Genomic DNA, 27,932 nt, shown 5'->3' with positions numbered 1-27,932 from the left:
CAGTGAGATCAGGAGCTGTCCCCCTGTGTGTCAGGGGGTGTCCCAGCCCCATCCATGGGGGCTCAGCCCTCCTGCAGTGCCAGCTGTGGCTCTGCTGCAGCAGGATCCTGCACAAGGGGGGAGTTTTCCTCTGCAGCTCCAGGGCTGCTGCAGATGGGCCTGGGCTCCCTCTGGCCATGCAGGGCAGCAGAAAGCTGCTCCTCTGGCAATGCAGGGGGCAGAGGCTGCTGGGGTGTCCCAAAGCTCAGATTGGATCCAGGTAGGAATGCTTGGCTCCTCCCCTGGGCGGAGCATCTCCCCATGGGATGCTGGGATTGGATCAGCCATGCAGGGACACTCACTGGCCATGGACAGAAGATAATTAATAATTAATGGCCCATGAACAGCAGAGATCTCCTGGAGGGAGGATTGGTTGTGGGAGAGATAAAGAAAACTGCCCAATGAACAGAAGAGAACTGCCCCACCTCTGACAGATGGGAATAGGACTCACACCCCAGCTACATTTTGTAACCCAAGACAAAAGGAAACCCTTCAAAAGGCCTCTGCGGCTGCTCTGTCTCCAGAGGATGCAGAGCTCCCCTCATTTCCATTTCTGAGCTCCCAGGTTGCAGGCAGGCCAGGTTTTCAGGCTTTTCTCCACAGCCTTGGGGTACAAGCCCCCAAAGTGTCCCTCCCAATGGAGGCACAGCCCCTGCCATGGGCTGGCAGCCTCAGGGACACTTCTGCCTTCCAGCCCTGCAGAGGAGGGAGCAGAGTTAAGTTACAAGGCACACAACAAGAACTCAAGAGCTGGCAGCAGGGCTTTGGGTCTAAACTTTAGGATGAGTTCCTCTAATCCAAACCATCTTCAGGCTCCTGGCATCCAGGAGACCCTTATAGTCAAGGGGAATGAAACAAACCCCAGCTCATTACCACTATCCTCTGGAAAAAAAAACCACAGTTTGAAGCTGTAAATCCCAGCTCAGACTCTAACAACATAAAAACAATCTACCCAGCAGAAGATGTTCTCCCCATCCTGCAAGCATTATTCACACATTAAATCAGAACTGACAACGCAATCTTTTCAGCTGAGCTGTTCTCATCCTTCTTTTTTTATCATGATGAAATAATTCCCCTTTTTAACGACTTCCAAATGTTCCTAGGGATGCGTTACTGAAGTGACAATGCAGACTCTGAGAGGATGTGTTTGGGGTTTTTTTCAAAGCACTGAATAGACAGGATGTTAATGAATTGGAGAAGTATTAAAAATTTGTTTTGCAAAACGAAATGTCTTTAACTCTATAAACTGCTGCAACAACTATTGATTGTATTTCCACCACAACAAGGCAGGCAGGCAGGGGCTGATTTATGACAGCAACCCACCCTAACTATCCAACCAGATTTAATACAGTTGCCATCCCGTGACACAATGATGTATACTTTGGTGGCAATCTGGAAAATAATTTGCAAGGAGTAACAGCTCGTTCTTCAGGCATCAGCCATAAAGCTGCCACGGGAGGGTCCCCAGCCCTGTCTGTGGGACAGTGATGTAGTGAGGATGACTGCAAAGCCTCACGGGCTGGGGGGAGAATGGAGGATCTCAAATTTACAGGTAGGAGCATTTTCAAGAGACTGTGTTTGTTACCGGGTTTATTTAACCATAAACAAAGGTAACAACGCCTCTATAAGAATATGCAGCGTTTGCCAAAGTCTCACTTTTCACTGTCTGACAAAAAATTCAAATGGGCCCTTGCTGTGTAAGCTCACAATGTGGTGTTTGGTCTGGAGGGAGCTGGAAAGAGTTTTCCATCTGGGAAACCAGAGATAAGGTTAAGGAGAGAAGAGGAGGGTGGTGTTCCTCAAGGAAGAGCTGCTGGGACACCAAACGTCATGCAGGAGATGCCCTGAGGTACCTCCACAGCTTTGCAGGTCCAAACACCACCCTCACTCTTGTCTGGTAGGGTTAGAAAAAAGCTCCAAATAGATGGGAAATTAGGAAAAACTTGTTCACAGAAAAGGGTGGTCAGTTATTAGAACAGGCTGCCAGGGCAGTGGTGGAATTGGCATCCCTGGAAGCATTCAAAAGCCTTGTAGATGTGGTGCCCAGGGACATGGCTTAGTGAGGACCTGGCAGTGCTGAGTTAACAATTAGAGTTGATCTTGGAGGCCTTTTCCAGCCTTAATGATTCTGTGATTCCCATTCTGTTTTCTCATTAAGTGCTTCACACAAAATAATTTCTACCATTTGTCATAAGCAGGGCTAATAAATACCTTGAGAAGCAATTTCTTTTCTGCACTTCAATGCAGGTTAAATGGTTGAGCAGTAAATACAAACCAGCCCCTTGCCCTCCACCATTCCCCTGCTGCCTGCTCGCTTCTGCCCCTGTCGCTCTCCAACACTCCCATTTTTGGGGTTTGAGGTATTTCCTTTCATTCTTCCATTGCTGCATCACCCCCATTTAGGGTGCCCTGACTTCCCCACCAAATCTCGAAACCTGATCCTCAGGATCACTGATACCCCCAGAGGTGCTCCAAGCAAACTTCAAGGTGGAAAGCAAAGGGGACAGGAGGACTGCAGGTGCTTCAGGCTGAGTGACCAGCACCACAGCAGGTTTTCCTAGGAAAAAAATCCATGTTTTAAGCCTCTAAGGATGCCTTATTTGCCAGCAGCAAGTAAAAAAAAAATGAACAAACAATAACCCCTAAAGTTAACCACTGAAGGCAGCCCTGCTGGAAACAAGCAGAGCATATTTTCTTTAGTTGACTAACTCTTGTTTATCCTTTGAAGGCTGATGCCATAAAACTGACAATCCAATTACAATTTCCAGGCTGAAAGGATGGCTTCTAATTATATTGTTTTCCATCATTGCATGAAAGAGTGGATTAATGCTGTATGATTTCATTCCCTGTACAAAATCAGATCTGGGTGTTCTCAAGTGTTTTATAAAAGACACATTAAATAAATTATTAACTGTGTTTTTGCAACAGAAATGGGCTGTACCGTAAATAGGACAAATTGAAAAATAAGGATCTGCTGCTGTTTCAATGCATCAGGAATGAGGATGACACGGTGCATGCTGAGTAAAATGGCACCAATTTAAAATTGGAAGGAAAGCTCAGGTGACTTTTTGAGGTGTGGGAGTGTCAGCTTGACTTCCAACATGACTTTGGGAAAGTCCCTGGGCCAAGGGGAGGGAGATTGCAGCTCCAGGCAGAGCCAGCCCAGCTGTCCCGGGGCAGGTGATGATAGTGGAACCCTGGAAAAAGTTAAAGTTAGAATCTAAAATGTTAGGCTTTGTGCTTCCCCAGATCAACTGCACCTGTGTAAGCAGTATGATAAATTATATAATTGTTAGATGTGATGATTGTTTAGTTATTAAATGTAATTATTATATAACCATAAGAAGAATAATGAGAAACTATGTTGGAAATTCAGAGAGGGGCTAAATTTATGTATACAATAGAACAATATGTTTAATAATTAACATGAAAGTTATATAACGATAGAGTATAAATACATGATCATTTCAGATGTATGGTTGGAGTCAGATTTGGGTTGAATATACCCCTGACATCCAGAGCTCTTAATAAAAAGCACCGCATATAATCCCCCGTGATTATGTGTTTTTGAACGCTAACAGTGAGGGTGTCCAAGATTCTGCTGTGACCAGGAGAGGTCAGTGATCAAACATGCCTGAAATATCACCATTGCAGAGGTTCTGCTGTCTTTGCCTTGTTTCTTTTGTGTTCCCCCAAGCACATGTCTAAACTTTGGGATGTGGATATGGATCTTGTCCCAAATTCCATGTTTCCTGAGCCACAGTCTAGGCTGGCATCTGTGAGCTGGGGTTGGATTTACATCCAAGTCATCGATAGTCTGGGGAAGAAAAAAATTTAGTGCCTGTCTTGAACAAACATAACAGCTGCCTACAGAAAGATAAATAAAATACACTCAGTTAAATGACTGAAATGATTGGAGGCTCAATCTCCTGCCTTTTGCTTCTCCTCCTTGTAGCCAGGGCTCCAGTCAGTAACCAGACTTGCAGTCTGAAAGCAGAACGAGGGACGAGAGGGTGACCTTGGGCAAGGCGCCATCCCTCAGGGTGCAGATCCTTCAGAGACACTTGTGCATGCACACAGCTGGCTCCACACACGCAGCAGCTGTTCCCAGGCACAGCTCCTGGCCCACAGGAGCCCTCCATGCAAGGGCTGCCACTTCAGGCCCCGAATCAGGGAACCACAGAATGGTCAGGGTGTGGAGTTTTCTGGGTCCCCCATCGTTGGGAGGAATGATGAATCTGACTCCATGTTCTCAGAAGGCTAATTTATTATTTTATGATCTATATTATATTAAAGAATGCTATATTAAAACTATACTAAAGAATAGAGAAAGGATACAGACAGAAGGTTAAAAGATATTAATGAAAACTCCTGACTCCTTCCAGAGTCCTGACACAGCCTGACTGTGATTGGTCATTAAGTTAAAACAATTCACATGAAACAACCACCTGTTGCATAAACAATCTCCAAACCACATTCCAAAGCAGCAAAACACAGGAGAAGCAAATGAGGTAATCTAGTTTTCCTTTTTCTCTGAGGCTTCTCAGCTTTCCAGGAGAAAACTCCTGGGCAAGGGGATTTTTCAGAAAATATGTCAGTGACAGTTTGGGTTGGAAGGGACCTCAGAGGATCATCCAGTTCCACTCCAACCTCCAACAAGACTGGGTTGGTCCAACTAAACCCAGCTGGCCCTGAGGGCACAGCTGACCCATTGCCCTGGAGCTCACACAGCCTGGTGGACACAGCAGCACTGAGGATGGTTCTCTTCCAAGCAGCAAACAAGTGAATAAAAGGGAAAAAAAGTACAGTCAGACTTGCTAAGCCCTTGAAGAAACAGTCTGAGCCATTTCTTGCCTGTTTCAGAATGAAGGCAGGTATTTCTCTAAGGCAGGTCCCATTTGACTGCCAAAGTCACACATTTCAGATAACATATATCAACAAAACAAGGAAACATTTCAACATCATGAGTGTAGTGAGAATACCATGAGGAAACCAGGCAGGCTCTTTAACACCTCTCTCCAACTCATTCAAACAGATATGGACATAAATCAATCTAACACAGAGAAAGAATAAAGTGGCAGTGGTTTGCTGCCATCTTTTATTTCTCCAGCACACTTTGAGCCAAACCCATGTTTTGGAGTCAAAACCTGCCACCTAGAGAGCAAAACAGCAAAAGGAAAGGAGCAGGCTGGGAGGCTGGTGGGGTTTTTTAAAGCAGCTGTCTCATAATGTTACAGGTGTGCTGGAAGCTATAAATTTGCTGTGCTGCCTTTTACAGCAACAAAACCGGTTTTAAGAGACCCTCAGTTATGTATCTGCACAGCACAGACATCGTTACAGGATTCTGCTCCCAGCACCAGCACTGCTCTGTGGTTGCTCATTACAGCACAGAAACACAGATTTACTCCCAGTCCTAGAAATATATGTGGCCTTGTAAACAGAGAGTCATCTCTTGCCTTTTCTTTTGAGATCATGTAACTGCTGCAGAAGTAAATTCAGATTTAATGAAAGCTTTTGGATGTTCTGAGTAGCAGAGAATTGTCTGGGTCTGAGTTCTGTGAGTGAGCTATGGATGGTCAGCAGGTCCAACAAACATCAGGGGGGACCTGGAGCTACCAAAAAAAAAAAAAAACCAGGAAAACCCCATAAAAAAACCCAAACACCCAAAAAAAATCCTAACAAGGCAAACCAACAAAAACAAACAACAAAAAACCCCAAACACACCATACACACACACATCAAACAAACAAACAAAACACAACCCTGGTGCTGTTGTCATCTGATTGCAAAAGTCTCATGCCTTCTCACTGATTTCTCATGGGCATCTCCTCACAGCACTGACTCCTTTTTCTTCACAGCACAACCAATAAACTCTATCTCTCCTCACCCAGCTAACCCACTCTTTTATAGCACTCATCCTTATTGGACACAGCTGTGGCCTGTTAAGGGCAGGCCTGTTCCTAATCTTTGGTGATTAGTACAGCTGCAACTCCTCAGGTGTGAGATTTCCTTCTGCACTATCTTTATTTTCTTACATTCTATCCCTCCACATGGTGCAACTCTGAGCAATCTCCCTGAGGTTTTTAACTTGAGCAAAACTCTCAGATTCCACTTCTAGGAAAAGATCTTGTTTGTACCTCAAGTTCAAGCGGGACAAGCTGACAAATTCCTTTAGAAGATTGAAAGAGTTGCAGCATTTCTGAGTATTTTCCAAAATTGCTGGCATTGATTTCAGGTCAGTTCAACACTAAGCCAGACTCAACAGAGATACAAGGAGAGAGAACATCCTGAAGTAACCTCTCTCTAACAATGGAACCTAACAGGTTTTAATTCCTGTATCATGGAATCACCTCCATCACACATTCAATCCCAGGGCTCTATGGCTCACAGAGCCCAGGCAGGAAAGGAGGAAGGGGCAGATAATTTCAGGATTGTGTATTATTTATTTACCCTATATTCTGAAATATCCCCACCACTCACCTCAGTCAGTCTCTGTGAAGGCTCCTCAGAGCAAAGGCTGGATGCAAATCAAACAGCACCTGCTACAGGGATGAAATTCAGGCAGTTCCTCAGAGCACTGCCCATCCCAAAGGCCACCAGCACAGCACTGCCATGAGTTACTCTGGTTATCAGGCTCATAAGAATGCCTGCAGTTCCCCGACACTCAGTGCTGAGGAATTGCACTCTTGCACAGACTGAGACAATTTAGCAGTGCTGTGTCTCCAAAGGGCACCCATCAGTCATTCTGCTCCAGATTAAAACAAGCACCACCACCAAACTGAGCAGATCTAGTAAAAAACACCTTCTCTGCTGTCACAGGCTCCATCAAATGGTGTACTGCTCAATGCTGCTTTCAGCTGCCCAGGGACAGGGGGTCAGGTTCCTTTCAGTCCATCATGCCCAGGTGAACAATGCAGCACCTGTGTGCCAAGGCTGGAGCACCTGGCTGGTGCCAGACCACACATCAAGTGCATGAATACACCTTTGGTGTGCACAGATGTGACCTGTCCCTCATGCACTTCACCAGGGCTTAGCTCCAGGAGCTGCAAATGTCAGCAGTGACACACCTGCTTGCTTCAGGAAGAGAAATTCCACAGGGATTTATTTGAGTAGGAAAACCAAGAACAGTTTTAAATAAATAACAACGCAGGTTTTCGTAACAGCACCTTTATGGGACACAAGGTTAGCTTTAAACAAGTGCCAGCTTACATCAACTTTCAGTCCTCTACATAAAGCAATCTGGGGTTTAACCCATCCTGATGAAACTTGCAACATTTATAGGCACAATACTTGGGCTATATCCACAGTAAAAAAAAAAGGGAGTATCCATTACAGTGCTGGGAGTGGTTAACAAGAAAGTTACCTTATTATGTTCTTTTCTAGAGAATAATAATTGCTCTCTATGTCCCATTGTTATTTGCATTTCAGAATACAAGCAGTGCAATGCTAGTTAAGATGAAGTGGAAATCAGGGTAAAGTCAGCTAAAGACCAAATCATCTTCATAGTTACAGACAATTTTGAATATATATTTTGCATGTGAAATTATATTAATTTTTATCAGTAACAATTGCATTTTATACACAACAAACAGAACTCCTTGGCAGTAGAGGACTGCACTGTGCATGGCTAATCAGCCTTGAAGAGAAAGTCTGGACCTCAGGCATCTCCAGCTACGTGGATCAACACCAATCCCTCCAGATCCAGCAGCTTTGGTTTAATGGACGGAAACTTTGGCCTATTGTTCAAAGGTACTGGCCAGCAACCAACGAGCAGGACTGCACTTCTTAAAAATAAACCAAAGTGTGGGATGTGCATAAAGTCAGTGCCTCGATCCTTAAAAGCAGCCCTACAAGCAGCTTCACCTTAAAAAGGGGCAGTGCTTAAGTTACAAAAGATTTTGTTTATGATGACCGAAGAAACGGCTCTGCTTCAGGAATTCAAAGGATGGATCAGATTTAGTAGTAGATTTATTAATTTGCTGTGATTTACAACAGGGTGACAATGTCTGAAACAAGGAGACACCAAAACAGGTTTAGCCAGGAGGTTTCTGGCTTCCCAGTCAAATTCATTGACCAATGTCAAGACATTGGGGCAACTGAAGATTAGCAGACAAAAGATAAGCGGAGGCCGGGTGCTGCACTGGTGTTTTGGAGAAAGTATTCCAAAGTGTCTTCTCTTACAGCAATTTCCTTTTCTCAAACTCCTGCAAAGAGCACACAGATGTTACCAGCAGGGAAAACAGAAAATGCTTCTATTGTTCTTTTCTATTTCAAATTATTTTCTATGTATCTTAGGAAACGTGATGTTAAGAATTAAAAATTGGTATTAAAAATTAAAATATAAAAAGCATAAAGTGTGCAAGTTAGGGGGAAAGGAAACTGAGCATTCTCCCACCTCACATTAACAAGCCAGACTGTAGTCACTGCCAGACTGTAATGCTGTCAAGGAACCATTTGCTCCCAGAAACAGCATAACAGGCTTGAAAAACACCAATTCTGCATCAGAACTGCAGCAGAATCCTTACAGTAAAGGACTCGAGCCAGGGAAGCAACAAAACCAAGATTTTCATTTCAGTAAAGAAAAAGCACAACAAAAGAAGGGAAGAATCCCACAGCAGCCTGTGGAGATACTGCACTATACAGTCACCACAGGAAACAAAAAATACCTAACACAGCTGAATTATGCATCTCCTCTAGCTGGGAACCAATCCCCTTTTTTGGATATGAACTAAGTAAAATGCAAATAATCCCATTCCACACCTCAGTTTTTCAGCAGCATATATTCAACCATAACTCTGAATTATATGCCAAGGCTCTCCTTCCTCAAATACCCTATTTAGAAATAATGTTCTCGTATTTTACATTAATTCAGGCTCTTTGCACCCAGAAAACAATTTCAACAAGTAGCTACATTTGAAACAGAATGTAATCTCTATTTTGCTACGTTTACTTTTCTATAAAACAATATTAAATAAAACTGTGTGCAGAGATCTTTTATGTAGTAATTTCAGCTTGTCCAGCCACGAGAGTTTTTATTTTTAAGCAAGTTCAGAGCAGCAGTGTCTGGGTGTGGGATCTCAGCACCTCAGTCCTGAGGTGCCACCGAGACCACCCTTGGGGGGCTCGGGAGTCCTGGAATGTTCCAGAAGTGTCTGGTGGCTGGACTTTGATCCTACACAGGAGACGACACCTGTATGAGGATAGGAGGGTTTCACCGGGGTGAATGGTGAAGGGATTGGTTAATTAGAGAGTGAAACACAGGGTTTAGGATTTCTGTACAGGGGGGTTTAGAGAAGTAAGATGGAGGAATTGGGGCGTGTCCTGTCCTTCTTCTTCTTCTTCTTCTCCTCCATCTTCTGTGGTGATGGTGGCACTTTGGGATTGGTCATTACTAAAAGTGCACTGGGCAATAAGGGTGAAAGGTATTGGGGAAAAATGATAAATATTGTACACGTAACCATGGGTATAAAGATAGGTGACTGTCCGGAGGGCAGCACAGTGTGCTCATGGCTGGCTGCTGAGCAGAGCTCTGTCGGGCCCAGAGAAAATCTTTTAGATAAACAATTAATAAACACCGAGACCGAAAGAAGAACTGAAGCCTCTTCTTGTCCTTCGATACGCGGGCTGCCCCAAGGCCACCCCGGGCCTTTCCAGGCCCTCCAAACAGCCGAAAACCGGACATCTGGGTAAGAGATGGACTCTCATCTCTTATATTCCCTCACAAGTGGCTTCTCGCTGTAGATGAGCCAATGGCAGAGGAACCAACCTTGTAGATGGTGGTGCCCAGCTGAGCAGGGGACATGCTGACCACAACCCCTGCACTCTGCAGGGCTGCAATCTTCTCCTTGGCTCCCCCCTTGCCCCCAGCAATGATGGCTCCAGCGTGGCCCATCCGCCGGCCCGGAGGAGCTGTCAGGCCAGCTATGAAGGACACCACTGGCTTGGCATTGGGGCCCTGCAACAGATCAATGTGTTATGTGGAGGAGGGTGACAGGAAAGGCAGTTCCAGGTGGCAAATTGCTCATTTTGTTCATCTTTGTTTATTTTTTTTATTTAAATTGTTCATTTTTTGTTTAAATATCGACTCGCCAGGTAAAGTTATTAAACAGCTCACACAGCACAAATAGTCTGGAGTACTTCCTCTCCTGATAATCATCATAAACCAGAAGCAAACAGAAACTTAAAACCTTTCTACAGGCCATGCATACTACAAAAAAAAAAAATCACTGAAAATATTGTTACAGGAATAATATTCTAAAGTTGACAATGCTATCCCCTTCACAGAACATGGCTGGAAAGACCTCTAAAAGTAAAAAAATAGAGGGGTATCCATTGCAGTGCTGGGAGTGGTTAACAAGATCTAGTCCAACCTCCAAACACTCTTAATTTCAACTCTTTTTCTTTAAAAAACCCATGATTGTTTGTGGTTTTTGTAAATAGAGATGAGAGACTGAAATGAGTTTTCATTGATGAGGCAAAAGAAGCTGCCTAACTATGAAAGTGTCTGGAAACAAGGTGTTTTAAGACTTACAGAATTATGTTCTTTTAAAAATGCTGCTGCATCTTCTTCAGCATTTCCTCCAATCTCCCCAATCAATATGATCCCCTCAGTGTGAGGATCCTTCAGGAAGACATCAAGGCAGTCAATAAAATTAGTGCCATTGAAGGGATCACCTCCAATACCTACAAAAAACATTAAAACCACAAGAAAAGAGTAACTCAGGATAAAGATATTGCATTTACAATACAAGTTTAGAAGTAAATTTCAGCATGAGGAGTATTCCCACAGGCTCATAGGACAGGCAGCTCTGAAGGCTGAACCCAAGTCTGAGCATGTCAAATTCCTGCTCCAAATACCTCCCCCACAATTCACACAAAGCTTTGATATCTGAGTGTTCACCTTTCAAACCATAAACAAAATGTTATGAACACAGCAGGACCAAGATGCCAGCTCCAGAATTTTGGTGTATGAAAACTAAATTTACTTAACACCCTCAACTAAATGCCTAAGAATGCACTAATCTTTGATAACTAAACTTCTTGGGACAGTCTGTTTCCAAATGGACATCACATTTGCTGGCAGTTCTCTGTTCAAAGCTGGTTTTAAGGCTTTTAGTAACCTGATGTGGAAATTATAACAGAGAAGAGCTGTACTCTTCACAGAATATAGGGATCCCACTTCTCAACACAACTGCCATTCAGCAAATTCTACACTTGCAAAAAAGGAACTCTTTTGGATGTACACTTGTGAAGGAAAAGCAGATTAGCCCAGGTCCAAGAGGCTGATTCTGAGGGAACCTACCAACACAAAAAGACTGCCCCAACCCAACTTGTGTTGTCTGATGAACAGCTTCGTACGTCAGGGTTCCAGATCTTGACACAATACCTTGAGGAAAGAAAGGAAGATAAAGTTACCACTAACACAGCACATAACTAGAGGCAGCTGTTCTTACAGTAATGAAAATCACCTCAGTAAACAACATGAGATTCCAGGTTTTCCAGCTGGCCTTGCCAAAACACTCTGCAAGATTATTTCTGTACCATTTCTTAGTTTTCACCTTTTGACACTTAACTGTCAATGGACTAAAGCTGCCCAGAATGTCAGTAATGTTTTTGTCATGCTGAAGTCTTACCAGGAAAGAAAACTAGAAAGCAAATAAAAGAAAATACTTCTTATCTTGTATGTGAGTAGCTGATGCACTGGTTTTGAAACAGAGCTGCAGCTGAACAATTAACAAAATAATTCTGTATTAATCATACCCCCAGTATGGCCAGGCACACAAGAGATCTTCCAGAACAGGAAAATGCTGCACAAATGCAAGTTATCACTATTAAGGTATTTGTTGCTTCTCTACACAACACACCTGGCATTTACATTACAATATCACAAGAGACCCAGTTTTAAATTCAGGATGGAAGGTAGCACAGAGCTTTGAGCAGGGGCAAAATATTTGCATGGCTGTTTGTTCTTTTTTTCAAGCTGAGACTTCTGTTAGTACTACAAAAGAAAAGGTTTTCAAGAAAAACAGACACCATCTTCCATCTACTTCAAGCCATGTAACAAGGAATATAATGTACATTGCATGAACAGAGGAGGAAATACACCACTAGACTAAGAACCTTAGTTTTATCAACTATTTATACTGTTGGCCAGCTCAGACGTGTTCTAGCACAGGGTTTCTTTCCTTGCTATGTTTGAAAAGGCCTCCCTGTTTACCACTAAGATCAGATTGCCTCAGAGAAGCTACAGATGAAAGTCCAAAGATTGTGGCTATTTTTATACCTTGCATCACAGAATATTCAGATGATTATTGGATGTCTCACAGTAAGAGAAAGCTGGAGAGCACATCACCAAAGGTCACACATTAGATGAAACTGGGAGGGTGGCAAATCCACATTTTTATTCCTTGATTCTTGGATCACCATTGAAAACATTTCCAGCAATGGCAGAGCTACTGAATACAATATGTTAAATATTCTTTGGCACTTGATGTGCCTTGCATTCTAATAACTTGTGGCTGCAACACATTTCTTGTGTATATTTAGAAAATTAGAACAGAACTTTGATTCAGAAGAGAGCTCAGAGCAACACTGGTTGATGTTCCCTTTTACACTCATAGAATGCCTCAGTGAGTTTTGTAAAGGGCATAATTGCAGCCATTTGGTTTTTCAATTCCAGGTTTATGAGTACTTGTGAAAGCTGGAGGTGGAAATGAGTGCTAACACATCTTGGAGCATTGCTTAGGTGCAGTCTAGTCTCAAGCCAGAAGTGATTACATAGCAGAGGGAGCTCCTCATGCTAAAAAAATGCACTGAGTCCCTGTAGTTCAACAGCATTGAACAGGCTTTCCCACAGTAAACACATTTTCCACCCCAAAAAAAAGTAATGCTGCAAAGGGTACTACTGTGCTCACGGGAAACTGGTTACCTTGCTGACAGGCAACAGCAGCATGTGCTGTTTACAGCAATGTTTCTGAAGCTCTACCTAAGTACAAATGGACATTTCAGAAGAAATTTCTCTACAGCTCCTGAACTGCATTATTTGAAAATAAAAAAATCAAGTTGTTATATCTATAGTTTACAACAAGGAGCTGACAGAAGTCAGGACAAGAGACTTGCATGTAACAGAGTGTGTAACTCATTACACACAGGGAGTGTAATTAACATTAAACAAGTCACTGCCTTCCTGCCCTTTACCACACTGCCTGAATATTGGGTATATTTGACACTTCCACTTGTGATGGTTTCATAGTTGTCTAAATTATATATAAACTTCTCTGTAGTCTCTTCCCTTTGGTGTAGTACTGAGATCACGAGAAGAGGAGGATCCCAGTCCCAAGCAGCCAAGCTGTGGGAAGGAATAATGTTGGAGAGCTTAATGCTCTCAAATTCCAAGAAAAATGGAAGTTTCCTCAAGGCCCTTCTTTGAAGATACCAAATCAATCACATTACCTACAGGAATTTCCAACTGCTTTGCCTTCACCATCAGCACCCAGTGTCTACTGTGGAAGAATTCCAGATTTGGGCCTTCAGGATTGATAATGCTAAAATTCATGTACAAACTGAGGACAGACAAGCTGTAGCCATGATATTTTCTGAAAAATCCTTTCCTTGTGATTTTTTTCTCCTGAGAAGCTGAGAGGCCTCAGGCACAAAATGTAAACATTGATTATCTGCTGCTGTGGAATGCAACAGGTGCATCTGTGATTGGTCTCATGTGGTTGTTTCTAATTAATGGCCAATCACAGCCAGCTGGCTCGGACTCTCTGTCTGGGACACAAACCTTTGTTATCATTCCTTCTTTTTCTATTCTTAGCCAGCCTTCTGATGAAATCCTTTCTTCTATTCTTTTAGTATAGTTTTAATGTAATATATATCATAAAATAATAAATCAGCCTTCTGAAACATGGAGTCAGATCCTCGTCTCTTCCCTCATCCTAAGACCCCTGCAAACACCATCACAACGAGCTGTCCCACAGTGTTACCAACTCTCTCCAGGGCATGATGTGCTTTGCCTCATGAGGGAAAACACCAGAGCACCAAACTTGTGTTTTAGACAACGCACAAATATTCAAAAACTCACCAATTCTTCCTTTCTTGTGAATGTGACCAGGCATGATACCAATTTTACATTCTCCAGGCTAAGGAAAGAGTGGGAGAAGTCAGATGGACCATTGAAAGCAGCACTGGGAACAGCTGAGCCTCGGCCCAAAGGCAGAGCTCACTCACATTGATGACGCCGGGGCAGTTGGGGCCCACCAGGCGGGTCTTGTTCTGCCGCAGCAGGCGGTGTTTGACGCGCACCATGTCCTGCTGGGGGATGCCCTCGGTGATGCACACCACCAGGGGCATCTCTGCATCGATGGCCTCGTTGATGGCAGCAGCAGCAAACGGGGGAGGGACGTAGATGACAGTGGCTGAAGCACCCGTTTGTTCTTTGGCCTGCAGGGGACACGAGGAAAACACATCGGGCGTTTAGCGGGGCTGGAGAGAAATGGACAACAAGGCATTTAAAATACAGCCACTCTCAGGCATGAGTTAAGGATATATATAACTCAATTATAACCTAAGCAAGTGTTAAATTCCCTGAAGATGGAGCACAACCAGGGAGCTGAGAACTGACCACTGTCTGGGAAGGATCTGCCCCGTGATCACCATCATGAATACTCTTACACAACAGTTTGCTAAAAATTCATGGTGCACAGCAGAATCAATCAGAAACTAGCTGCATTCATAAAGCAAGTGGAGCCAGGCTCTGTGAACTTCACAGTGGAAGCCAAACTGGTGCCTGAGCACCCTGAATGCTCCCTCTTTTACAAGGCTTCTGTTTCCCTCTGTGCCCAGGGACATCCATGGCTCAAATATTGTGAGCAATGAAATAAGGAGCCCTTCAGCTTTAAACTCTGTGCCCTCCAGCCACTGCTGCAAATTACCTCCTTCACAGAATTAAACACAGGCAGACCTAGATGAGTTTTTCCCCCTTTCCCTGGAGAAATTCCTCCAACTAGATTGGTGCCATAGTCCAATGCCTGCTGGCTGTGAAAGGTGCCCTATGAGAGAGAAAATAAGTAAAGTTAGAAGGCACATAATAGCAAATAAACTTAACCAAAAAGTTTGATGCTATCTATAATTCTGAAGGCAATTTATGTCACTGAAATTTGCAATAAGAAGGGAAGTTTTCACTACACATACATATATATATAATCAGATATTTTGCTAAGTGCATCCACATGTTTTAAATGCATTTGGAATATGCTAATATGCTCTTTTTGTTTTTCAATCATAGCACTGTAGTTTCATGCTCAAGGGTATTCTGTTGTGTGCTGCTAACACACCTGCAGACACAATTTCTTTCCCACATCAAGTTTGGCAGATGACAAACACTAAAGTGACAATTACAGTGACAAACACTACAGTGAAATAAAAATTAGCATGCTCATCCATGACTAGCTCATAGTTTTACAAAAGCAGCCTTCTCTGCCTGCAAATGTGTAAAAGAGTGAATCTGAGAAAATTATTAAATATCCTGAAATAAAACCAGAAATTTAGTTTATAGGCATTGATACTGAAATGCATTTGTGAAAGAAGCACTTTGACAATGGGCAGGTTTTTGCAGTTTTTTTGCAAATAGTCTTTTACAAGGAAACCCCTTCAGTGTATACAATATAAAAAACAAAAATGAAAACCACTATAATAGAGATGACTCAAAATTAACTTTAAAGCTTGTGCACAAGTATTTGGGCCAAAGAATGTCAACTACAGGGCTGAAGGGAGAATTCCTTCACCTTCCTGTGAAGGAATTCCAGCTTCCTATGATCAGACAAAAGGTAGTATATAATCCATTTCATATATAACTACACTTTCTGAGCAATTAGCTCTCTGACTGAAAGGCTGATAGAAAAAATAACTTCTAGACATACCTGTTTGCCTGTAAAACCCTGACAGATAACCTTTGTGTTCTTGTTAACATACAGGTTTTTCCTGGATGCTGTGTAGGAGCAGTGTCGGACTCCATTCTGTGGAACTGGAGAGAAAAGAGAAGAGAGCACAAACCATTAATCCACTCCTCTGGTAAACTCTGAGACAAAAAATGTCCAAGTAAGTGCATATCAATCAATGCTTGTATCAAAAAACCATGAGCAGCTCATGTTTTCAGAAGCCTCATTCAGTGCTTGTCAGGCTAAGACATTAAACACCTGTAGCTCACCTATTATGCCAATTACTCCATTTACTAGAAATTAAGAGAGGTTTCTCATTTGAGTACTCAATATCAGGATTCCTCCTAACAGAAATAATTTCTTAAGTACTGCTTTCATTTGCAAACAAACATGTTTTTATCTTCTTAGTCACTCTGCAAAGTGACAAAGCAGAGCTAAAATCCTGATAAAATCCTGAGGCTGTTACAGCCCTGGTACTGTGTGACACCTCCTGTGAACAGAGCACAGTCCAGAGCAGACAAGCAGAGACACTGAGGAGCTCGAGGGTCCCTCAGCCCAGGAAAGACCTGATGCTGTGTAAGACAGCAAGAGATCTTTTCCCAACAGATTCCCAGCTATGGCATCACTGCTGGACACACATCTGGGCTCAAGAGGAAACACAGCTCTCCAGATACTCCACTAGAGTGATTTTCAATTTAGTTCTCACAGTTCTGGTGCTGAGAGAAGAAAACAAGACAACACAATTGTAGAAAAAGAGCACAGAGTGTGCTGGCAACAAAAAGCTGAGGGGAATGACTGCATCTGTGCTGAAGGGAAAGGAACAATGACAGCAAATGCACAGAATGTTACCACAGAAAAAAGCTTGAGATGAGAAGAGAGGGCTTCTGGTATAAATAGGATGCACACCTACATTTATTGCCGTATGCTTTTTCACACACCACAGTTTTGAGGGGATCAGAACCAATTTATTCCCTGCAAGTGTTTGACATAAAAACCTTAATTTACACACAGAGTGAGCCTGGGAAGGCACAATTCTAATACAAGATCTCCAGTGTATACATCAATATGTTACTATTTACTCCTTTAGCTCTTTTAAAACTTCAGCAACTAAGACTTAAGGAAGTAAATAGTGCAGTTGAAATCAAAATAACAGACCCTGAATCATGGCCCCCAGACTGTTCCACATACATACTCAGGCACATCTGAACAAGGGAATATTTTTTCCTTTTTCTCTTTTTAGGAAGGGAGTAAAAGCTTTTAAGGAGAAAAAGGGGGGAAAAAGTATCTTTATGATAATGCACAGAATTTGGTAAGATGCATTATTAAATTATTATAAATACAGAATTTATATGGGTTAGTAAATCTGCAGAAACTTAAGATCCACATACACACACATTTCCATCAGAGCTTCACAGTTCTCTCTTGCCAACTAAAGTTTAGTGCTGCACTGCTTTTATGCTTCAGTTGTATTCAAAGGAGTGAGCAGAAAAACCAAACCATGCCAGAAGCAGCCTACACACATCAGTGCTACTGCTAAACCTTACTAAAGTCCTTACTCTGTTCTTAGAAAGTGCTGGCAAAGCCAGGGTTTAACTGCAGCCACCTTCTGCTGCTCTCTAAGGAGCTGCAGCAAATCCTCAACTTCACACAGACACAAAGTAAAACTCCATACAGAAAGGAACAGGCTAGGATGCAGCAAACTTGTGAGGAAAGTGGCAAAAGTGCACTTGAGCTTAGTGACCTGCAGGGTTTTAACCTAAATCACCCCAAATACTGCTGCAGAACTCGTGGTGTCAGGAAATACAGAGCAGTGACGGACAAAATCCATGTGAAATCCTTGGGAAAAGCCATAAAAAAGCCAATTATTTCCTGGGCTGCATCCAAGGCAGCACGGGCAGGGTGAGGGAGGGGATTCTGCCCCTCTGCCCTGCTCAGGTGAGACCCCACCTGCAGGGCTGTGGCCAGCTCTGGACCAGCACAGGGAGGACCTGGAGCTGCTGGAGAGAATCCAGAGGAGGGCAGGAAGCTGATGAGAGGGATGGAGCTATGAGGAAAGGCTGAGAGAATTGGGATTGCTCAGCCTAGAAAAGTGAAGCCTTTGGGGTGACAATTCCCTTCAGTACCTGAAGGGAACTTAGAGGAAAGATGGAACAAGACTATTTATTGAAGTTGGAGGGGAGACGACCCACCTTGCATTGGTCAGCATCAACTCCACTTTATTAATCAATCAATCAATCACCTTTTAACAGTCTTAATTCACTTCATGCATATTGCAAAATCTGACTCACAATAGGTCAGAGATAACATACCAACTCCTCCTTATGTTTCCAATACCAAGATTTAGGTTCTCAAAATTATTCTTGCTTTCCCAAAACAGCCAAAGATAGAACATCCACTTGTTATGAGAAAGCTGCCTGAGAACTCTGATGTGCAAGGCTCTCAAGGCCTTCATGCTTGTCACTTTTACTTGTAATTAAAAATAACCTGAGAACCTCTGCTGTTCACAGAAACAGGCTGTGAGAATCTGCTCCTCACAGCTGCCTTCTAGGCCATCCCTGAAAAAATCTCCAACAACTATTGACAAGGGCATGTAATGACAGGACAAGGGGAAATGGCTCCAAAGTAAAAGAGAGAACATTTCAACTGGATATTAGGAAAAAACCTGTACTGTGAGGGTGGTGAGGCCCTGGCACAGGCTGTCCAGAGCTGTGGCTGCCCCATCCCTGGAGTGTTTCAGGCCAGGCTGGATGGGGCTTGCAGCAACCTGATCTGGTGGAAGGTGTTCCTGCCCATGGCACGGGGGGGGGAACAAGATGATCTTCAAGGGCACCTTCTAAGCCAAAGTATTTTGTGATTCTATGATTTTATGAGAATATATCTAAGGTTGAGATTTAATGAACAAGGCTACCAGGCTGGCTGTGGGAGAGAGAAGCCACTGCTGCAGAAGACAGCACAGGATGGTCTTTGTCCTAGGCTGAGGACTTGGTCTTAGGCAGGGCTGTAAGATCCTGCACTTGAATCAACTCAAAGGCACATCTGGGGAGGAGCAGCCTGCCCCCAGCAAAGGAGAGGCAAAACAAAACCAGGAACAGCTGGAATGCTGGTCAGGAGAGCAGGGAACTCTCTGCCTGAGCCCAGCCACTCAGGCAATCCCTCACTGGCACAAGATGTGCCTGGTGACACCCAACCCTGAGCTCAGCAGAGGAAGACTCCCCTTGAGAAGGAGCTGTTCCAGTCCTTACCCCCAGTGAGGCCTTGGGGAGAACACTCCAGGCTCCCAGGAGAACGGCAATGACTGTTTGAAAATGGGCCTGCAAGGGGAAAGAACAAACAGGCAACAGAAACCGACTCCCATCTAAGTTTTACAAATCCTGTACCCAAACACTGACAAATCCACCTGCAAAGTAAGAGAGGGATGGATGCTTGCTGGCCACCTATTGCCACTGAGCAATTTCAGTATTTAGGAAAAAATAAAAATCACAGAATGGGTCAGGCTGGAAGGAATTACAGTGGGTCAGCAGATCCAACCTCCCTGCTCAAGCAGGGTCATCCTACAGCACCTTGCACAGGACTGTCCAGATGGTTCCTCAGTACCTCCAGGGAGGGAGACTCCACAAACAGACAAACAGTCACATTTCTCCAAACCTTACAGCAATTGCACACTCCCAGTTCAACTGCTCATTCCAGATCTATTCTCAGATATTTATAACATTGCACAAGAATGTTTCTGAAAGCTTAAGTTTGCCAATCCTCCATTTTCAGAAGACAGCATTAATATATTTTTCAAGGATAAAAAGCTTTTGAGCATTTTCTAAATAATCAAAAAAAAAAAAAACTTTAGGCACTGATATCTAAACAGCATCTTAAAGTTTAAGCTTTGTATGGATTTACCCTTGAAAACCATGTGCTGCTTACCTTACTGCATGGCCTTCCTTTACAGAAAACACAGTTGGTTCAAAAATCCTGGCTATGGATTTGAGCCCTTTGCTGTCTCCACACGCAGGCAGCTCAGCATGGGCAGATGTATGGAGAGCAATATGTTTTTGAAGTGATTTATGGACAAAAACCCTAAAAATCACCTGGTATTGGGATCTTATTCCAATATACAGTTAGATGGTGCCTGGGTCAGTTCTGACCCTCGCTGCTGGGCCAAAGGCAGCACTGTGGTGTTTTACCCCAGAGATACCTTGGCTGCTGGAGAGTGCAGCGGGGCACTGGTGCAAGTCCAGGCTTGTCAGGACTCCGTTTACCTCAGGAGAGAGAGCTTCTGGCGATGGTGAAGAGAAGGAAGGAGTGGATTCTGCTGGAGGGTTATATCCAGATGTTTATTCCATGGGTACAGAGGTCTGAGCCGGGGCAATTCCTCCAACAGAATGGAGGCCGCATGGTCTCATTAACATTTTAAGCTCAGGGCAGGGGAAGGGGAGGGGACAGGTGAGCCACCAACCAGGTGAAGGGGCAGGGTCTCAAGGGACTGGGGACACCTATACGGGCCAATATCCCCCAGGCCTGAGGGACCAATCACACGACGCCTTGCTGGTATGTTAGCCTGATTGACAGGGCACACTCAGCGAGGGGCGAGGGGGAAGGGAGAAGGGATAGGGAAGGGACCGGAAGTTTAAAACAGGACATTGCAACACACCGCAACAACCTGGCACTCTCTGGACAGGATGAGTCTGAATTTCTGGGGTTTTTCAAATGGCTTGATACAGCTGTGTGCTGGTGCCACAGCTCTGTGCTGGTGCTCCTGCCCTGCCTGCAGCTGCCAGGTTTGCCCCAGCTATCAGCACAGGGGGAGCAGCAGGGCCATGGCTCAGGATGAGTTTCTGCCCCACGTGGCACAAACAGCAAGCCCTGGGTGCAAGCAGCTGGCAATTCCAATAGTTAAGACAGATACAAGATGAGAAGGAAACAGGTGGAAAGTGGAACTGGCATGCCCAAGTTCACAGCAGGTATGAGTCAGAAATAGAAGCCAAGTCTCAACTTCCACCCAGGACCTGCTTCACAACTTCCTAATCAGTCCAGACAATTGATTTTACTACCAAAAAAAAAAAAAAAAATCTGGGTGCTTAGGTGTAAATGCATGCTGCTTCATGAAGACTGGAGGAAAAAAAAAATTTAAAATGTTCTTCAGCTGTGAAACCCCATTGGTGATGCTATTTTAATGCTCACATCTAAATTACAGGCCAAAGGTGAAGGCTCCACATGAAGTCCTAGAGCATAAGGACAATTCTTATCAAATCCAACTCTTCCCAAAAGCACAGGGAAAATGTTACATTTTGTCAAGTCAGAGTTCTAAGATAACATTAGAACTCCATGTCCAACAAAGGCCTGTAACAGACCTTTAACAAAATGTATTAAAAATAAAACAAGAGACTGGACAATCTTTCCCAGGCACAATGTTCATTTCTGCCCCACCCCTGTTCAGTTTGTGGTTTAAAATAAAGTTATACAAAGAACAAGATTATTTATTTTGGCTTTTCAGTACTTTAACTTCTACTTAGCTAAAAAGTGAGATGTGAGAACTGTGGCAAGAGCCTACTTTGGCCCATTGTACAGAAACACAGTTATGAAAAGTGCTCAACCTCTGCTGTCTCAGGGGAGATCTGAAAAGCAATATCTAAATTTAGCAGTGGGGCATAAGGCTGTACATGGAACACCAGCTGGTTTAGAGTCAAGAAACCTCATTAGAAACTCAGGGACAGAGCCCTCCAACACCACACACTGCTGCTGCCTCCTCTGGCATTTCCAGGCAACGAGGCCCCAGCCAAGAGCAGAACTCACTGCAGCACAAATAACTGGGAAAGCCACCTCTGTTACCTCTTAGGAAAAAAAAACTCACAATCCCAAGGCTCAAGCAGGACTTAAAGCTCACTTGTGCATTACAATTAACAAGCCTTTCTAGAAAAATATTCTTATTATTTATCATGGAGTCCAAACAGGAATTTACGTGTTAAAAAGAAAAGTGATCCATTTACAAGGGATATTAAAATACCATTTACACTGAGCTTTCAGGCCCTCCTTGAGCAGCAACACCTCTCAGGCACAAATGTCATTTCAAACAATGCAACTCAAGCTACATTTCATGGAATCACAGAATGGTTTGGGTTGTCAGGGACCTTTAGAGGTCACCCAGTCCAAATCCTTCTGTTTGGGTTGTGCAAAGCAGGTGACAGCACAGATCCTAAAGGCTGAATCTCTTCTTCATCCAAAACATACAAAGCTCAAAACTTCCTATTATCACTTCTTGTAAGATTCTTGTAAGATTTCCTATGGACACAAATCCAAAGTGTCTCCTCCTTACCCATATTTACCCCAAACAAAAAAAAGGAAATTTGGAAGCTGAGACAGCATCTGAGGCTGCTCATGAAACAAGCCCAGTACAAGAGGAAGGTGAAACAGCAGATTCCTCTCCACAAAGGCCTGAGCTGACACCTACATTGCCAGAAGACTGAAATTCTTCCTCTTTTACTCCTTGAAATACCCACAGAACTCGGAGATGAAGGAAGATATTCCCTTTCTTTTCTATTACCTATTTAAGGAAAGAAGAATAAGTGAAATTCTTCCTCTACTGCTCCTTGAAATAGCCACAGAACTTGGAGATGATGGAAGATACTCCTTTTCTATAACCTATGTAAGGAAAGAAGAAAGCCTTAGAAATCACATTGGAGCTCCAATGTCAGTGAGGAAAATGGAGGCCAGTGCAGGGGAAGCTCAGGGAAGAAGAGAAAAGGGAGAAAAGGAAAGAGGGAAAAAAAAAGAGGGAGAAAAGCACTTTATTTTCCATTGCATGAGGAGTGCTACTTAAATTGCTGTGTCTTTTTTCCACACACACATCCCAACCCCCCCTCTTTGTCTCCCATCAGTTATGGGCCTTCAGCTTGCTCCTCAGAGCTCCTTTCAATGTTTTCTACCAGTTTAATTTACATTTTTATGGCCATCTCGCCTTTCTCTGCCAACAAATGCAAGGCCTGAGGAAGCCACAAGAGGAAGAGCTCTGGGGAGCTCCTGGAGGTGCAGAGGAGCAGCACAACCCCATCCCCAGAGCTCACCCCTGAAGTTTTCAGTTCCATCAGCAGAAGGGGCTCCTGGATGACAAAGAAGCCTTCATGCTGTTGAGGGATTGTTCAAAATGTCCTTTGTTTAAGAGGATTGTGCACTCCAGGATTCCTGTTTATCAGCCCCCAGGTTCTCTTCTCTCACCCTCCCCTTGCCAAATTCCTGTTAATGATGGAAACCCAGATCTGTGACCCTGAAATAGGAGTTGAGGAATTAAGTAAATTAATCAGATGCAATGCCTCCACTACAGCCATCACATTAAAACAAATCTACAACCAGTGGGAAATGACACCCAGAAAAATTTCAGTTCTTTTAACACATCTCTCTTTCCTAATCAGTCTCTTAGCACAAATCCAGCACCTCCTGCAAGCCAAGCTGCTTTTCCCCAGGTATCCTCCACCAAGAATGTGAGCAGGTAAAGCTCTGTGAGCTTTCCTCCCTCCACACTGTTGATATAAAAACAATTAAGGAATTCTTCAGTTTGGGTTGTTATTTCTGCAGCAATCCTTTGCCAGGCTTACCCACATAATTACTGTAATCTTTTAATCTAAGAGCTCTCCAAAGCCTTCTAACACATGCAGGACATGGAACCCCTAATCCTGACTCTCCAGTCAGTTCAGATGCCTACAAAAATCCTTCAAGGGTATGGACAAGCACAGATCTCTCCTGATCCTGCCCATACACCAGCTCTGAGCTGACCTTTGAACAGCACTCACCATTTATTGACAGATTTCATACTGCATTTCCACAGCCTCCCAATCTCAACCTTAGGGATACACACCCTGCCTGTTTCCCTCATAAATGCACCGACAAAAACAAGGTTTGCATCTCTTTTGCAACAGAACACACTGGACACTCATGATATCAAATCACTCAGAGAAGCAGATGTTCATTGTTAGGTGAAAATGTACATACAAAACCCAAATTAAAGGTTTCAGCAGTCTTTAAAGGGTAAAGAGCATCAAACCAATGATTTCCAATGAAGAACTATTCCATCTTGCAAGAGTTTCTGTAGAAGACTTCAGGAACAGCTGCAAAACAGCACTTCTTGAGCCACTTCCTCTTTTCTTTTACTTTTTCCTTTCTATCCCTCAAAATGACTATTTTAATAACTATTCCCTGAATCTCTTACTGCTATTTGTAAAGGGAAAATGTGGAGTTTTAACACACAAAACTGCACTCAAGAGAAGCTCTGCTGGGAGTATAAATTAAACTAAATTGGAAGGTGATACATTCCCATCTGTTTCCCTCCATCAGAACCAATTCTTATTGGGCCCAGGGGAGCCAACTCAAAAAGCTGAAATGGCAGAAATTAAGAGCATAAATAGTTTTCCATTATCCTGCTTGTGGAGAACAAGAGGCAGGAATGGATACCCACCTGGACAGGAGGTGTGCCACAGGAATGGCTCAGACCAGCCTGGGGCTGTAAGATCACATTACCTGACCTGGAAGTCACCATCCCACCGGACAAAAACACACTGTGTGCAGTCAAATGAGGAAGGTTTGAGTTTGTTCATTCATTTTCAGCTACAAGAACCACATTAATGCACAAATTTCTCTGTTTATATTCCTAGTATCTTCTTTGTGCCTGGGCATACCCACACTGATCTCACAGGATGGTTTGGGTTGGAAAACACCTTAAAGATCATCTCGGTCCAACCCCTTCCCATAGGCAGGGACACTTTTCACTAGCTCAGGCTGCTCCAAGCCCCATCAACCTGGCCTTGAGCGTGTCCAGGGATGGGGCAGCCACAGTTTCTCTGGGAAACCTGTTCCAGTTTCCTCACTGCAAAGAATTTCTTCCTAATATCCAATCTAAACTTACTCTTTCTCACTCTGAGGCCACTATCCTTTTTCTATCACTATAAGTCTCCTTTTCAAGAGGATGCAGCCAAAGAAAAAGCACACTGGAAAGAAGAATAAAAAAAAAAAAAAGGAGGGAGAAAAGCACTTTATTTTCCATTGTGATGTTCAGAACAACACATATTAAATGTTTCGAGCTGAAGTACCAGTTCTCAGACTGCTCGAAATCTCCAAAAAGGGAAATTACAACCTTTATCTTGGCAACAGAAGGAACTTTAGCACGCTGTGCTGAAACCACAGGGTAATTCAAGGCCCTCCAGAGGCCTCCAGCCCCAGCTCCAGGGGCTCCCTCCGGCCCTTGCCCTTTGGAACCTTTCCGGGGCTACAAGGCCGAGAACACCAGAAAACCTCCCGGTGCCCCACACGTGCGGCCGCCCACCCTGCCCGGCAAACTTCCCATCCCATTTACAAACAGCTGCCCCGCAGCCAGGCGTGCCCCTGCCCCGGAATGGGGCGATCCTGCCCCGCTCGCAGCGCCCAGCGATGCCGGAGCAGCGGCGGGAGCAGCGGCGGGAGCAGCGCGGGCTCCCCCGGGCGCAGCCCGAGTCCCGCCCCGCTGCCCGCGGGCCGAGCGCGCCCGGCCGCGCTCCGCCGTGACCTTGCCCGGCCCCTGCCCTGCCCGGCCCGGCCGGGCCCCGGCGCTGCCCGCGGCCCCCGCGGCGGGGCCGGGAGGGCTCGTCCCGGTACTCACGGCGGAGGAAGCGGCCGAGCAGGCGGGCGGCGGCGGGGCTGCAGCGAGACATCGTCCCCTCCGCAATGACGGCGGCGGCGGCCCCGAGCTCGGCCCGCCCCGGCGGCGGAAGCGGCTCCGCGGCGCCTTCTGGGTGTTGTAGGCACGGGAGCCATGAGGGTGGGGAAGGACTCCGGGATCAGCGAGTCCACGCCGCCACCCGGCACCGGTAGGGACGCGGCAGTCTGGCCTCAAACACCGCCAGGGACGGTGACTGCGGGGAGCTGTGGACTCCATTAAAGGCAGGGAGGCCCTGCAGAGAGACCTCAGCAAATGTGAGGGCTGGGCAATCACCAACCATGTGAGGTTCAGCAGGGAAAGTGCCGCATTCTGCCCCTGGGATGGAGCAGCCCTGGGTGTACGGACAGCCTGGGGAGTGCGGGGCTGGAGGGCAGTGCCAGGGAAAGGGACCTGGGGCTCTGGGCAGGGGAAAGCTGCAGGTGAGCCAGCAGGGCCCTGGCAGCCAGGAGGGACATCCCTGTGCTGGGGACATCAGGCCCAGCATGGCCGGCCGGGCAAGGCAGGGATTGTCCCGCTCTGCTGGGGCTGGGGCGGCCTCACCTCGAGTGCTGGGGCAGCTCTGGGTGCCACAAGGTAACAAAAACATCAAACTGTCAGAGAGTGCCCAAAGGAGGGCACGGGGAGGGTGAAGGGCCTGCAGGGGAAGCCGTGTGAGGAGAGGCTGAGGGCGCTGGGGCTGTTCAGGCTGGAGGGGACAGAGAGGAGACCTCAGTGCAGTCACAAATTCCTCCTGAGGGGAACAGGAGGGACAGACACCGATCCCTGCTCTGTGGTGACAGTGCCAGCACTGAGGGATGGCCTGAAGCTGTGCCAGGGGAGGTTTGTGTGGGATATCAGGAAAAGGTTCTGCCCCAGAGGGTGGCTGGGCCCTGCCCAGGCTCCCCAGGGCAGTGGGCACAGCACCAGCCTGGCAGAGCTCAGGGCTGTTTGGACAATGCTCTGGGCATGGGGCTGTGCAGGGCCAGGGGCTGCATTGGATGTCCTTGGGGGTCCCTTTTAACTCAGTTTGTTCTGTGATTCTGTGACTCCATCACCTCACAGGATGGGTCAGGTTGGGAGGAACCACAGTGTGTTACCTGATCCAACCCATGCCATCAGCTGCCTCCAGAAACATTCCTGTAAATATAACCAGTACAAATAATTGTGTATTTATGGGCATAGATGGGGTGGGGAGGGCTATGGGAGTGGCTGGGAAGAGACAAAGTATTGCTTCAGAGCAAAAATAAACAAGCAAAGTCATACTCTGATTTCTTCCTGATTTATCAATTAATTGTGTCCCTAAAACTGAAGTTGGAAGGAGGCTGTAATTTATGAAGCATCCAAATGTTAAGCTTCTCATGAAGTTTCCCCTTAGGAGGACACACACACACTGGTTTTATAAGCAACATCTTCACTACTAAAAGATTTATACCTGGATCCATTTCCAAATCAATTTTTCCTTGAGGCTTTCACTAAGACCTGTGGAGATAGACAATTTGAGTTAGCTGCCAATGCATCGCCATTCTGTATAGAGAAACATTTCACTTTTTTTAGTGTTTTTAGTAGGATCATGTCAGATGAGGGTAGGAGTTGTTGGTTTGATGGCTTGGTTTTTTTAAACCTCAGTAGCAGAAACATTTCTTCAGTCCTTTTCTTTAAAAACCTTACTGTGTATGGAGTCTTGATTCTGTAATTAATATGAATGCAAGGCATCGTCACTGTAACTGTTGAAGTTTCAAGGTATAGAAACAAGCTGTACAATATCTAATTGGCCAGACATACATGGAATTGAGGAAAAATAAACTTATTTTCAATTTTTTTAATGCTGTGGTTTGGTTCCTGTCAGAGAACACTCTGTCCCACCAACATTAATTTTGCTGATTTATTAACTGCCTAGAAAGAACCCATTCAGCCCAGGGAGAAACAATGCAGCAATTATCAACACTCAGGTAGCAGTGACAGGGGCTGCCTCACAAAGCTCAGGCCAGACCCAGTTCTAGTGGCCCAAGGATTGCTCACTGTCCTAGGACTGCAGCCACAAACATTGTGGTGAGCTTCCCACCAGGCAGAAATCCTTTGGGATAATCCTGTTGCCCAAAAAGCTGTGAATTCCCCATCCCTGGAAGTGTTTGAGACCAGACCTGATGGGGCTCTGAGGTCTAGTGGGAGGTGTCCCCACCCATGGCAGGGGTTGGACCTGGATGGTTTTTAATGTCCCTTCCGACCCAAACCAATCTGTAACTCTGTGGCAGGAGTCACACACTTGATCCATAACATATTAAAAAACTTCAGGTTGTGTTCAG

General features: G+C 44.8%; 1 protein-coding gene across 2 annotated transcripts; it reads right to left on the bottom strand.

The window, feature by feature from the left end:
• Positions 1–7,989: 7,989 nt before the first annotated feature.
• On the bottom strand, positions 7,990–25,722 carry SUCLG1 (succinate-CoA ligase GDP/ADP-forming subunit alpha). 2 transcript variants are annotated; one of them, XM_064712000.1, is made up of 9 exons: positions 25,591–25,722; positions 15,960–16,063; positions 14,973–15,089; positions 14,269–14,481; positions 14,123–14,180; positions 11,342–11,425; positions 10,571–10,722; positions 9,806–9,994; positions 7,990–8,243 (listed from the first exon to the last, which is right to left on the bottom strand). In XM_064712000.1, exons 1-9 carry the CDS (start codon positions 25,640–25,642, stop codon positions 8,217–8,219), a joined length of 996 nt encoding a protein of 331 aa, XP_064568070.1. In that variant the 5' UTR covers positions 25,643–25,722; the 3' UTR covers positions 7,990–8,216. The 2 variants fall into 2 exon arrangements, with proteins under 2 accessions (XP_064568070.1, XP_064568071.1); XM_064712001.1 differs by lacking the exon at positions 25,591–25,722 and adding an exon at positions 19,220–19,282.
• Positions 25,723–27,932: the final 2,210 nt, after the last annotated feature.

The sequence above is a fragment of the Zonotrichia leucophrys genome, chromosome 4, assembly GCF_028769735.1.
Source record: "Zonotrichia leucophrys gambelii isolate GWCS_2022_RI chromosome 4, RI_Zleu_2.0, whole genome shotgun sequence".
Taxonomy (NCBI): domain Eukaryota; kingdom Metazoa; phylum Chordata; class Aves; order Passeriformes; family Passerellidae; genus Zonotrichia; species Zonotrichia leucophrys.
Note: the sequence above shows the minus strand (reverse complement) of the source record. Positions and strands in the feature narration are given on the sequence as shown.